The sequence below is a fragment of the Pleurodeles waltl genome, chromosome 11 (genome assembly GCF_031143425.1).
Source record: "Pleurodeles waltl isolate 20211129_DDA chromosome 11, aPleWal1.hap1.20221129, whole genome shotgun sequence".
Taxonomy (NCBI): Eukaryota; Metazoa; Chordata; class Amphibia; order Caudata; family Salamandridae; genus Pleurodeles; species Pleurodeles waltl.
In genome coordinates this window covers 69,471,923-69,485,472 of record NC_090450.1, presented here as the reverse complement: position 1 = coordinate 69,485,472, position 13,550 = coordinate 69,471,923, and the positions used below count along the sequence as shown (strand labels likewise).

The 13,550-nt window shown below is 42.5% G+C and overlaps 1 protein-coding gene across 3 annotated transcripts in view; it reads left to right on the top strand.

Moving 5' to 3' along the window:
• PEX5L (peroxisomal biogenesis factor 5 like) overlaps positions 1 to 7,839 on the top strand; it is a 746,879-nt gene extending 739,040 nt beyond the window's left edge. Inside the window, exon 15 of one of the 3 annotated variants that reach the window (XM_069213089.1) lies at positions 5,596 to 7,839. In XM_069213089.1, coding sequence (XP_069069190.1) covers positions 5,596 to 5,800 — 205 coding nt within the window. In that variant the 3' untranslated portion in view covers positions 5,801 to 7,839. The remainder of the gene's footprint in view (positions 1 to 5,595) is intronic. The other 2 variants (XM_069213088.1, XM_069213087.1) reach the window with 2 other exon arrangements.
• Positions 7,840 to 13,550: the final 5,711 nt, after the last annotated feature.

The window sequence follows — 13,550 nt, the reverse complement described above, 5'->3', positions numbered from 1 at the left end:
GCGATTTCTTAAAATTGACCTCCAGTCCCAGAGCTGACATAAAGATAACATAAGCTCTAACTAATTCTCGGAGACATTCATCGTGCGGGCCATGAGGACCGCGTCATCCGCATACGTCAGCACAGGGATATCAATACCCTTCACCTTGGGGACATCCCTACAGTGTTCCATCAGAAAATCGGACAGTCCATTTGTATACAGAGGAACAAGGTAGGGGCCAAAACACAACCCTGGCGCACACCCCTTGAGAGCTTAAAAGCCTCGGAACATTCCCCATTAGGGCCCACCCTCACATTTGCAACTGTCCCTGAATGGAGATATCGGAGAAGCTCTACAATATTAGGATCCAACCCTAACTGAATTAGCCTCTTCCATAATAAAGACCGGTTCACTTTATCAAAAGCACAGCTAAGGTCCATAAATGCAAGATAAAGGGTACCTTTCCTGGCCTGCGTGTATTTACTGATTATCATCAGTAAATTGAGACCTTGTTCTTGCGTGCCGAGGCCTTCCCTGAAGTCATACTGTTCCCGACTAAAAATATTATTTCCTATCATCCAGGCCTCCAGGGGGCCTAGGATAATGCGTCCCAGAATCTTCGCAGAGGAGTCCAGGAGTGATATAGGGCGATAAGACTTAGGATCATTACGATCACCCTTTTTAAACACTGGGACTATACATGCCAGTCTCCAAGAGGCAGGAATGCCCACAGTGACGGCTGCATTGAGGACATTTAGGAGAATGGGTGCCCATAACTGAGGGTTAGCTTTATACAGGTCCATAGGGATCGAGTCCGGGCCCAGAGCTTTATTACGTGCGTTACTCTGTATCGCATCAATAACCTCCTGTAGTGAAAACCTGATTGCTAGGTTAGGAGCCACATCATACACGCTCTCCCGAATATTTCTTAGGGGGGTACCCTCAAATATTCTACAGAAATGAGTTACCCAGGCCTCCGGGGCGATATTACAGCCAAGGCCCTCAGAGGTTTCTGTTTCAAAGGAACCTCTATTTACCACCTTCCAAAACAGGCCAGGGTCCTTCAAAGCTGTAGCACGCTCTAACTCTTCCCAGGCTTTATCTTTATATTTTAGCTTACTATCCCTCAGGGCCCTTTTATACCTTACTCTAGCTTCTTTTACGAGAACCCAATCTCTAGGGTGAATCTTGGTAGCCATCTTTAAATTTGCCCTTGCATCAGAGCAGGCTTTGTCGTACCAGCCACATTTGCGTTTACTAGGGTGGCTGCATACTGAAAAGAGGCAGTCTCTGACTGCTGCATTTACTACTGTTATTGCATATATAACAGTCGTGGGATTTGGCACTTCTGTCAGGAGTATTTCCATAAATAGATGTAAGTTGTCCCCCACAGCCCTTCCTACAACTTTTTGAGAGTCAACTTGCTTCCACCCAAGCCTCCTAAAAATATTATTTCCTATCATCCAGGCCTCCAGGGGGCCTAGGATAATGCGTCCCAGAATCTTCGCAGAGGAGTCCAGGAGTGATATAGGGCGATAAGACTTAGGATCATTACGATCACCCTTTTTAAACACTGGGACTATACATGCCAGTCTCCAAGAGGCAGGAATGCCCACAGTGACGGCTGCATTGAGGACATTTAGGAGAATGGGTGCCCATAACTGAGGGTTAGCTTTATACAGGTCCATAGGGATCGAGTCCGGGCCCAGAGCTTTATTACGTGCGTTACTCTGTATCGCATCAATAACCTCCTGTAGTGAAAACCTGATTGCTAGGTTAGGAGCCACATCATACACGCTCTCCCGAATATTTCTTAGGGGGGTACCCTCAAATATTCTACAGAAATGAGTTACCCAGGCCTCCGGGGCGATATTACAGCCAAGGCCCTCAGAGGTTTCTGTTTCAAAGGAACCTCTATTTACCACCTTCCAAAACAGGCCAGGGTCCTTCAAAGCTGTAGCACGCTCTAACTCTTCCCAGGCTTTATCTTTATATTTTAGCTTACTATCCCTCAGGGCCCTTTTATACCTTACTCTAGCTTCTTTTACGAGAACCCAATCTCTAGGGTGAATCTTGGTAGCCATCTTTAAATTTGCCCTTGCATCAGAGCAGGCTTTGTCGTACCAGCCATATTTGCGTTTACTAGGGTGGCTGCATACTGAAAAGAGGCAGTCTCTGACTGCTGCATTTACTACTGTTATTGCATCTATAACAGTCGTGGGATTTGGCACTTCTGTCAGGAGTATTTCCATAAATAGATGTAAGTTGTCCCCCACAGCCCTTCCTACAACTTTTTGAGAGTCAACTTGCTTCCACCCAAGCCTCCTACCCTGGTCCTTTGTCACCACCGCTACAGGCCTACCTCGTCCTAGTAAACGTAAGGCCCCAGGGAGTTTAAAGGACAGTATAAGGGGATTATGATCGCTAAAGCACTCGCCTAAAACTTTGCCCCCAATCACCAGGTCTCTCATAGGAGGAGACACAAATTTGTAATCAATGGTGGATCCAGACCCTCTTCCCACATAGGTTGGAAGTTGGTGGGTGCCTACTGCTTCAATATCATAAAAATTTAAGAGGCCCATCTTCCTGAGTTCTTTTAATAGAACCCTGACTCTAGAGTCCTGCAGACCATGCGCTGAGTAGTCCTCGCAGTCACGGATGAAGGGATTAACCACAGTGCTAAACCTGCCCAACTTGGCATTAAAGTCACCAGAGATGATGCCACGAAATTCCAATCCCACCTTCTCCATTCTATGTTTCATAACCTGGAGAACAGAGAACAAGGCCCCAATTTGGCACCCCACATCCCACACAGCATTATAAAAGTTGACCAATAATATATTAAAATGATTAGAGAAGAGTACCCATACCAGCAATATACCTTGATGGTTACAGTTAATTTGAAAGGCATCCACTATCTTTGAGAGGCGAATTAGGGTAACCAGGCCACCTTTCGAGCGACCACCAAGAGACTGCACAGCTGGAATTGCATATCTGTCATACCCATCCCACACAGACAGCCCCTCCGACCAGGTTTCCTGAAGCATGATGACATCATAGTTAGCCACACAGCCAACCCAATGTAAGGTACATTTTAAAGCTAATTAATTTGAAAATGTATGCATATATATTTTTGGAAATAGGCATAAGGCAATATTTTGCTAAATACATATATTTTAAGGCACTACTGTATACACATTACAAATATATTGTGCATATGTGTGTGTGCACGTACACATGCATAAAAAGTTAGGGGGTTTTCCCCACCCCAAAAATGAAAAAGAAATAATTAGCCGACCAAAACAAAAGAATGTATTTATAAAAAAGGGTGTTTTGGGAGGCTCACCCCTTAAAATACTAAACAGACACATATGCACAACATACTTATATACACAGATAGTTTAAAAAAGTATATAAATATATAAGTATTGAAAAATTGAAATTATATTTGGAGAAAAATATATTAAATAAAAATATAAGTATAAATTAATGACCTACTTAAACCCATGCAGAAACATGAATTACGTAAGGATTCCACATAGAAAGTAGCTTCTGGAAACATTAGAAAGAAAAAAGCCTCAAAGCAAAAACAAAACTTTTGAGTGGTAGCCTATTGGACAGCCATTACATTGGACTAGTTATCATAGTCTGAGTGATGGGTCATTAAAATACCACTGGGATGCACCGAGGCACAGCAGAATTTTAAGACTTGTCAGCACTGACTGGAATTACCCAACAGAATTGCGGTCTTCAAGCCTTTAAATATTGGCAACAAATGTTAAATTAGTAGTTGTAGCCTCAGGCTTCTAAGTTCTGGTCTAGAGCTGTGGACTAGTGATCTATTAACCAAGCTCCTCACTGCTGGTCTGAAGCAGCTGGATTGGAGCTAGGAAGTGTTTCATTTGTAAATAAAAACATGCTGGTGCCCAAAGCCCTCCTCTTAAAAACGCAGTTGTTGCAATTAAATGTGGGAACGCGAAACTTCTGAGGCGGCGTAATCCTGAAGCCATATCGGGCCTCTTCAATCCATTTACAGCCACTCTGTGCCCCTTCAGCTCACTCTTACAGCTTTCTGCTTTAACCCTTTGTGACGCTTTTTTGTTTTTCCATTCCCCCGTCTTTCCCATATGTGTCTTTTGCGCGCAGTAAATGCTTGAGGCAAAAGAATAAGCGCTGGCTCTCAAAAATAAGTGCTGGTTCTCAGCACCGGAAACAAAAAGCACAAATTAAGCCCTGGAGCTAGGTTTTCTGCTATTTAGAAACAGAACAAGAGTCCAAAAGAGGGGAACAAGACGAGCACCCAGCAGCAAATAACCCGGTAATTAACAGGCGCAAACCAGAAGTGTTTTAAAACAATGTGTGACAAGTCATGGCTGCAAGCCTGTTCATATAAAACACCTGACTAGAACAGGAAGGCCTAGAAGAGACCATGATGGACTGGGTTGGATCCAGTTTAGAGGCAGCTGAACTGCCATTATAATGAGGGGAAATGCAATGGCTCCTGGAACAAAAAAGTACATACAGCAGGTTTCATCAAATTTAAAAGTAACTGAAGTACCACTATAGCATGGGAAAATGAATTGGCTTCCAAAACAAAGAATTACACCCACCAAACAACTTTCATCTTGAGAAAACACATGATATCCCCACCACTGCCACAGGTGGTAGGACGAGAAGCACGAATCTCCCTCTACGCAACCAGGGCGCAGCACATAACCAATAAGAAAGACACGGATAGCCCTAAAGTCTCCTGGATAACTGGAAAGAAACTGGACCTATAATGGCTTAAGTGAAAAGGGGAGCTGGGGTGCCTTAATAAATGTTGTATTTGCGGGAAGGTCTCAAAATAAATAGTAAAAATCCATCTTCCGCATGTGGCACATTACCCGACTGATCTTAAAACCTAACAATGCAAGCCCAGAACTAAAGTACCTTCGTACATGCCTACTGCACCAGCTATCACCTGCACAGCGCTCTGAAATGACCATGTCCTAGAGGTAGCATCTTAAAAAAGGCAAATAATTATTGTGTATTATGAGTTAGAGTGTAAACAAACATATTTATAACCATAGCATTGAAGTATGGTAGGACATCATCTGTGTGCTTATGCCAACTTACTAATAGAAGCTGCAGACACTAACCGGGCATTGGGATGACAAAACTGAAAATCTTGAAGCCATTCGCATACCCTACGAAGAGCTAAATGCATTGTTTTTCAGTCTTCCTCTGCTGCATAAAAGAAGCTGGGTTCCTCTCCTGAAACGATTTAGCCAACAGGGGTGTCCTACATAGTTCTGGTCGGTCAGCAGGATCCATGTTACATTTTTAAGATAATCCTGTAACATAAAGTTATGTGCAATGAATTTACATGGAGCTCATGGACATGGACCTAAAATGGACACCTGGTTCTTGAAAAAGCACTACTTCAAGTAGATTTATTGGTGGCACCTCACTGTATACTTAACTATTTTGATGCAGTATTTTGTGAATTTGCTATGTTTCTTGTAAAAGTTATGTCCTATCCAAAGATTTTTCCTAAACCTATTGGTGTAGTCTGGGCTCTATGAGGCAAAGCACCAGGTCTAAATCAACCGTTTTATGTTATATTTCTTTCAGGGAGGCTGCAAGCAATTTCCTCACGGCTCTCAGCTTACAGAGAAAGAGCAGAATTCAGCAACAAGTCCCACATCCCGCAATTTCAGGCAACATATGGGCGGCCCTTAGGATCGCCCTCTCGATGATGGACCAGCCAGAACTTTTTCAAGCGGCCAATGTGGGGGATTTGGACCTGTTATTAAGAGCCTTCAACCTGGATCCTTGAGGGGAAAAAAGAAAACTGAATATAAAATTGCTTTGAAAATGCCGGACTATTTTTTTACACGCAGCAATTTAAATTATATAGCAGAAAAATGGATATCTCTGCTCTGGATGACACGTTTTTTTTAATTGATCGAAAAGCACAAAATAATGACGTTGAAGGTCAAGCTAAATATTCAGGCAAAACTGGACATCAGCTAGACTCGACAAGACAAAGATGTGTGATCCAAAGGTTCATTCCATGGCATGTTTATTCATTGTGATATATTGTCAGCGATCCCATGGGAGACATAGAAGAAAGACTCAGTAGATTCAGTAGCACCTCAAGGAACACACTGCAAAGAAGTACTCTCTCCAAAATTGGAACAGACCTTCCTTTGACGTTCCTTCTACACCAACTCGTACAGAGCCGCTCTTTAAACATCTGAACTCAGGCAACACATGCACGTAAATATACTCCAGGGTCACTTTATAAGATATTTATGATCAAGGACTCTTATTATAAAAAAGGACATGCCTTGAACTTTACCATTGTCCAAAAAAAAGTTTTCTTTTTAAACACTAGTTTTTGCATATGAAGGCAGGAAATTGCACTAGCCTTTCTGCTGTATATACTCATGGTTGATGGGACTGTAAATATGCACTTTAGAAACCCCTCATTTATGCAATGCTTTTTAGGTAGGAATGTGTGGGTGAAGAATTTAGCCTTGTTGGCATCATGGACCAAATATTGCTTCTTGGCCTGAGATGGTAGCTTTTCATATTGTGACGGGTAAAATAGGGAATGCTGTTTTTTTTTTTTAATGCAAGATAGTTATTTGAAAAAAAAATCGATTTTTTTAGCACTTGTATAGCTCTATTAATGTTCCTCTTTAATTTGTAACATTTTGAAATGTACGAGGATGTCAGGAAAATGAAAAAAATGTAAAGGAGCCACTGTAAAAATGGGACCAAACTTTGAAGATTAATGGTGAAGGGGGTCACTTGCTGCTCTGCCGGGCTCTTGCCTTATGGGTATTGCCGAAACTACCATACATGGGACCTGTGGCCGGTATGAACAAAGGTAGCACACCTTTCGCCCTTCATGTTGGGGGCTTGACAAAGGTTTTGCATTACAGTTAAAAATAGGCATGCTCAGTGCTTTAAAATAGGACGTTTGGGGCCTATTCACAAATAAATTATATGTCTGACCATAAGCATGCATAAATCTACTCAAGCTGAGATTTGCACATGAAAGAGGGGAAGAGAACACTCCTGTTGTTCTCTCCTAGCTCTAACATCTCGCCACAGGTTCTCTTGTAATAGCTAGATGTACCTCTGTTGTTCTCCTAAGGAAAATAACACTTGTCCATGCTCTCTGCTACTGCTCCAGGGTCCCACTGCCTGCAGGCTCTGGCTTCGTCAAGGATGTAGCAGAACCCAGCATCCTCAGCTTTGGGTTTCACCAGAGGACCAATCAATCCCTTGGCACAAATTGAAAGATGAATACATTTGTTTGAATGGTCACAAAGAACTTTTTTGTAGACAGCAACTGTACGACACCATCTTGAGAGCACGCTCGAGCATTTCAAAGTGGCTCCTGTTTCTATGCATGATAAGGTCAATGCAGAGATCCCATGTTGTCCTGAGTCATGTAATTCAGAGGAGTGGCTGTCCTTACTGCAGCAGGTACAGTGGCAGCAGCACCCAAGGTCGTTGGAAGCTATCAACATTGCACGATGGGGTCGGGGGTCTCTACTTGTTTTAAGATGTGTGACACCCTTGCTACTCCACGGACACAGTGGTGTTGCCTTCAGATTCATGTCTATATAGTTTTGTTTTTTTCCATGGCAATGCAGGAAAAACTGTACCAAAAATCAAAGACCATAAAGCACACCTGGACAGGCTGTTACTACACGTACGTAGAACTTAGGAGAGATCTGTGAATAGATGCCCTGTACTCCTAACGTGAGTAAGGTGCATGAGTCTGATTCAAAGCATTTTCCTATAAGGATGCATGACTTAGTCTCGAAGTACTCATGGGGTGATTAGACAAAATATTAGAAAAAATAATATTGTATGGGAAAAATATTGTGTCAAGAATATCAAGGGCAAAAGTACTGTGAAGGGAAGTTTTTAAAGTTTTACTATATATAATTCCACCTATATGTACCTTGACAATATATATCTATCTTGTAGGTTTGTAGACATGGAGTTAAGAATTGTAACTCTATACTTACCTCTTTGCGCTTACCGTTTCGAAATGTTGGACCTCAATATTTTTGACACGATATTCTGTTCACACATTATTTTTGTTACTGGTATTCTGTCAGTGATCTACTCAAGGCTTACTCCTGAAATGCATGCGTCAGCTGCGAGCATTCCTGACCTACTTCTGGATTACTCCTGGAATTCAGGAGTAGGCCAGGGTACTGCAGGAGTAAGTCACAACACCTCTTTTTGAACCAGGCCCTAGCTGTTAAAGAATGTTCTCATGACGAAAAACCACCATTTAATAAGAAATCAAGTCGAAAACAATATATTTAAGGTTTAGAGGTTTAGAATTCATATTTTACTGAAGAAGCAAAAATGAAACCTCCCGGAGTGGTGCATTACATTTAAAGCACATGTGCAGGGCCGCTTACAGCAGCTCAGAATGCATGCAAGCTCTGATAGATGTGGCCGACTATGGGTGAACATTAGGAAAAAGCGGGCCTGTAGATTTTCTCGAACATTTTCGCATTTTTCTGTTCTCTGACTTTTATTCAAAGCTACTGATTCGATCTAGGTTCGGGGCTGGCGAGATCGGCTGTGCATCTTGTTGGCAAGGCTCCTTACTCGCCCTCTTCCAGCTGACTTTGGCTAGATTGGTTAATTCGCTGTTTGGGACCAGCTTGGAAAAGACCCGATTTTCTTTGGCAGGTTCTGGTGCAACGTAGTGAATTATGGCCAGCATGAGCGCTGAAATGAGTGAGGCAGGCGCTTCCGGGGGCGGGGGCAGGAAGCGTACAGCTTACATCCGAGCTGGTCTGTCACTCGAGCTTCCCACGAGAGCTGCACAAACGGGCTTATTTCAATTAAAATAAACAGATGAGAACATTCCTGATGTTTTCCTCCTTAGCTCACCCATTCCGAGCTCATCCAGCCCTATCTCCTGGACCACTTCAAGGTCAGGTTAGCATCATATAATTTGCAGGACTTCTGCATTGAGGATTCTGGCTATTAGCAAATCTGTCTGTTAATTTACCTTATTTAACTGTACTTTCAGAGGGAATGGACCAGTTACTGTTTTTACCCTTTTACTATAACCTGGAGCAAACATGTCAACAGTTCGTATTTTAATAGATTCTTTTTATCAGCATGTACCAGAGGAGTTACGCTGTGAGAGCAGAAGCTGAGGGCTGCATTTTCTCAGCTGGCCCCACGGTGGCGCCCTTGTTCTATTACTCCTGGCGCCCCCACAGCTAGACGGCACACATGAGCAGCAGCTGTTTTCCAATACAACTCAATCAAATTAGCAAAAACAAAATATTGTAACCGGAATTTGATGTTTTCCCTCTGCTCTTAAACCCCTAAACTGCCTCCAATCCAGACTAGTCCCCTTTAATGCCATGATATTTACTTTTAAAATTATTTCCTCCACCTCTCCCCCTAATCTGGAAATTGTCGTTCTCAGTAACTATCTTCTTGTGGCTAGTAGCGCCTAATATTACTGAGTGCATTCAACAATTAGCAGGTATTTGTTTCTCCACTAGCAGCCAGTCTATTAATTTATCTAATTTAAAATAGATTGACAACTCACCTCTTCTCTCGCCTCCACCCTCCTAGGACCTGAGATCCTGGGGGTCATGTTTTGAGAGGAGGGTTCCAATAAATAGCGCCACTTTGAGGTTTAGCCTACTTCTATGTGCTTCAGTTTATTAACGCCCGGTAGTGCATAACGTAAACCCTTTTTCATGCTCTTCCCTGATGCATTGGGAGGGATCTTCTCCTTCTCATTGTACTATAATTTCCTTAACTGTGATTTAAGTCATTCACGCTATTTTCACACAGCATAATCTCTTGGTATTCACTGGTACTGCTAGGCTGACCACAGTTGCTGACTCTAACAAGAGTACTGTGCTCTCCATCGCATCTCCCAATGAAAAGGCACCGTCTAAAACATGCACATCAGACCTACCTCTGGAATGTCGTGTGCTTGATCATCCAATAAAAAGCGATGACGAGACCTCACTATCCAGTGCTGCATGCACAGCCCTGACGTGATACTAATGGCAGATCCTCTTGTGACATGGACGTACCCTAAGCGTTCCCCAAGATCACTCTTTGATAGGAATGGGAGAACCCCCAAACTCTTGCTCTCTGGATCACTTCCATGAAAGGGGTGTTGTCTACTCCTACCTCTGGTTGATTTAGCGCCTCGGGCATTCCCCCTAAAACATTTCTACTGCGCGCAGAAGTGGTGGGGTGGCGCGCGGATGGGAATAAACATTAAATTAATTGCATTTTTTTAAAAACACTTACCTGCACGCAGCCTCCCCCGCTCCTCCGTCTTCTCTGCTGAAGGCAGCCACAGGCTCCCAGCCTGCCCTGCAGCCAACCCTGACACTCCTCAGAGCAGCTTTAGGTTTGATTGGGAGCGCCCAGCCAGGGCACTCCCAGGCAGACTGGGAGGCTGTGCCTGCTCTCTCCAGCCCGGCAACACAATGCCAGGCTTAAGAGTACACACTGCGCATGTGTGTATGGCCAGCCCGAGTCGGCAGGCCAAACATACATGCACACTGAGGGGGGGAGTGCAGTGCACTCCACCTCACTGCTCGTCACCCCCGTGGCCCGCCCCTTTACAAGAAAGTGATGATAAAAACAAGGCCCAATAAATGAAAAGTAAGCGCCGCCTTTAGGTCATTTTGTTACGCAAAATTGGTGCAAACTTACAAAATATAATTATAATTTCTAAGTTTGCACCACTTTTATGTCAAAAAATGACGTAAAGGCAGTCCTAACTTTTCATAAATCAGGCCCACAGTTTAGTATCGTTTTCTTGTAAAGGTTTGCCAGCTGCTGCTGGCGGGGGGGGCAATGCTCCTCCACCCTAAAGGAGGAGCCGCCCCAGATAGCAAAGATCTTAAGGGCAACCAAGTGCTCTTTAGATGCCATTTATTAGCAGGCTTGTGCCACAATACCTTGTCAAACTAACACAATGTAGAGCCCACAGAGCACATTCCCCTCATGATAAGTAATTGTGTCAACCTACTCAGCTTATACTGGTACTGCTGCGTGGCACCACATCATTTGAAATGAATATAGACTCTTAAACATAATTGACAGCTCAACATTCTGTGGCCCAAGTCAAATCAAGTACCCTCCATGTGCATAAAGAGGAAAACATAATCTGGTTCTGTTGTAAAGTGCTTTATTGCCTTAGGGCCACGTTCGTTGTAATAATTGCCTGCAAAAAATTCAGGTGCTGCATTGAAAGTTTTGTTTCGATAAGTCCCTAAGGCCCATAGTTATACTTTTTAGCACCACATTTGCGTCATTTTTTGACGCAAAAGTGTAGCAATCTTACAAAATACAATTAAGTTTGCACTGATTTTGTGTTAAAAAGGGGTGCAAATGCGGCGCTAAAAAAGTATAAATATGAGCCTAAGTCCCCAAAACTGTCTATCGTAATTCACAGAACAGCTTTATCAATAAACTACTTTGGTTATAGTAGCCCACTGATCACCATTACAGGTACTTGCACTGCGTCAATTGCAGTTATAAGTCAGAAGTAAGGAGGCGGCGCCATTCTACTGTGTCCCAAACTCCCAAACTTGCTAACAAGTCGGAGAATCAAGTCTGCCCTCGCGTGGCCATTCCGAGTATCGCCTGTTGATTAATACTGTCATTCAAGTGGCCAGATAGGGAATATGGTAATTATCGCATAAATCGCACACCGAGGAGTTTGGAATTTTTTTCAAGTGCAATCATTATCACCTTTTATGTACTTTAGGGAATAAAATGCAGATTTTGTTGTTTGCAGCACCAAACTCTGAATGCTCGGCAATTACCAGCCCTTTTACCTCCAGCTACATTTTGTTACATTTGACCTGACAACATTTACCCGATGAAAATTGCAGTGACAGAGGTTAATGTATACACCAGCCTCCGCACAGCTGCCATGATTCAGGCAGAGAAACTCAGCTTGTCATTCTTCAGAGGTTGATAAATTGTCTTCCATTAAATTTGGTAATAATAGCGTCTATTTTTAAAGTGTTTAGAAACAGAATTATGCTATGAAGCGCAAATTTAAAGCATGTTTTTATTAGACAAGGAAGACATGTTACTTACTATCTGATGACTGTTAAATAGTGAGCACGAAAATAAATTAGTTCAAATCCAATAAGCTAAAACCAAAAGTGTAATTGCCATGCTCGCCGCTTGTATAACTAAAAACATATAAACAAAAGTGGTTCCTTCAAAATCATTAGACACAAATGATGTAATTTCCATAATTCAAAGGACACTTCAAACATTTCACTTACTGCGCCCTAAATCCGCAAGCAGCTTAATAATGTACAAAACTACCCCCAATCAAGGCATACATATAAATTAATAATTTACAAACTGTCCACAATTACACATCTACAAAGGAAAGTGCAGTAAATGGTGCATATTTGTGCACTGCAAGGGATACGTATATATGTGTGCATTAAAAAAACAAAAATAAGTGATCAAGAGTGATAGTCTATTTTTGGACCTAATATCTTTGTACATTTGTACCGATATGCCCTCACGAGGCGTAAAAACTAAGGGCCAGATTTAAGAAAAGTGGCACTGCACCGGGTGCAGCGCCACTTTTCTTGCCCCCGACGCCACCATGTGTGCATCGTATCTATGATATGGTGCACCAAGGTTGTAGTTATGAACAAGCATCAACATTTTTGACGCTAGTTTGGAGCTTTGCAGGATTAGGGTACAAAATGTTGACGCTAATCCTGCAAAGCCCATTGAGGCCCATTATGAATAATGGTGCGCCTCCCTTTAACGCCTACTCTGAGCAAGCGTTAAAAGAGCCAGAAAAAAACGACGCAAATAAATCTATTAGACGGGGGAACACCCCCTCTCCATACATTATGCATGGCATATTCATGTTGTAACGCATATGTTGTGGTGTTTTTAGCCATCTAACGCCACATTATCAAAAAAAAAAAGTATGCTAATGTGCAGTTAGATGGGCCAAGGGACTCTTAAATCGGCCCCTTAATCAGTTTACCAAGTGGAAATACTTTAAAAATTGGTGGAAGTGTAGATGAAAGAACTTTCCAGTGGGATGAGTATTTTGCTGCCGTGAAAACAATTGTACACTACATAAAATTACACATGTTACTGCCTTCCCACGAAAATAAATGTGAATTCACAAAACCTGCTGACCTGCAATCGGAAGTTTGACAGATTTGTACATCTGAGCTTATGCAAGACAATACAATCATTTTTACTAATTTTATTGACCACAGAAGGATGACAGGCTGGTTTCACCCTTATATATTAAAACCCATGTACTGCAAATTAAAGACAGATCTCTGGGCAGCAACTCAGATCACCAAATTAGGCTATCTCTGACGACCCTGGGCTGTGCATTTGTAGAATGGTATAATTTGCAGTTCTGTGCACCTTCATTTACAAGCACACTATTTCACATGAGACCTAAACAATATTCTAATGATGTTTTGGTCACTTCTAGATTTACATGGAAAGCCATAAAGACCTGGCTATTCAGAGCTTGAATTAGG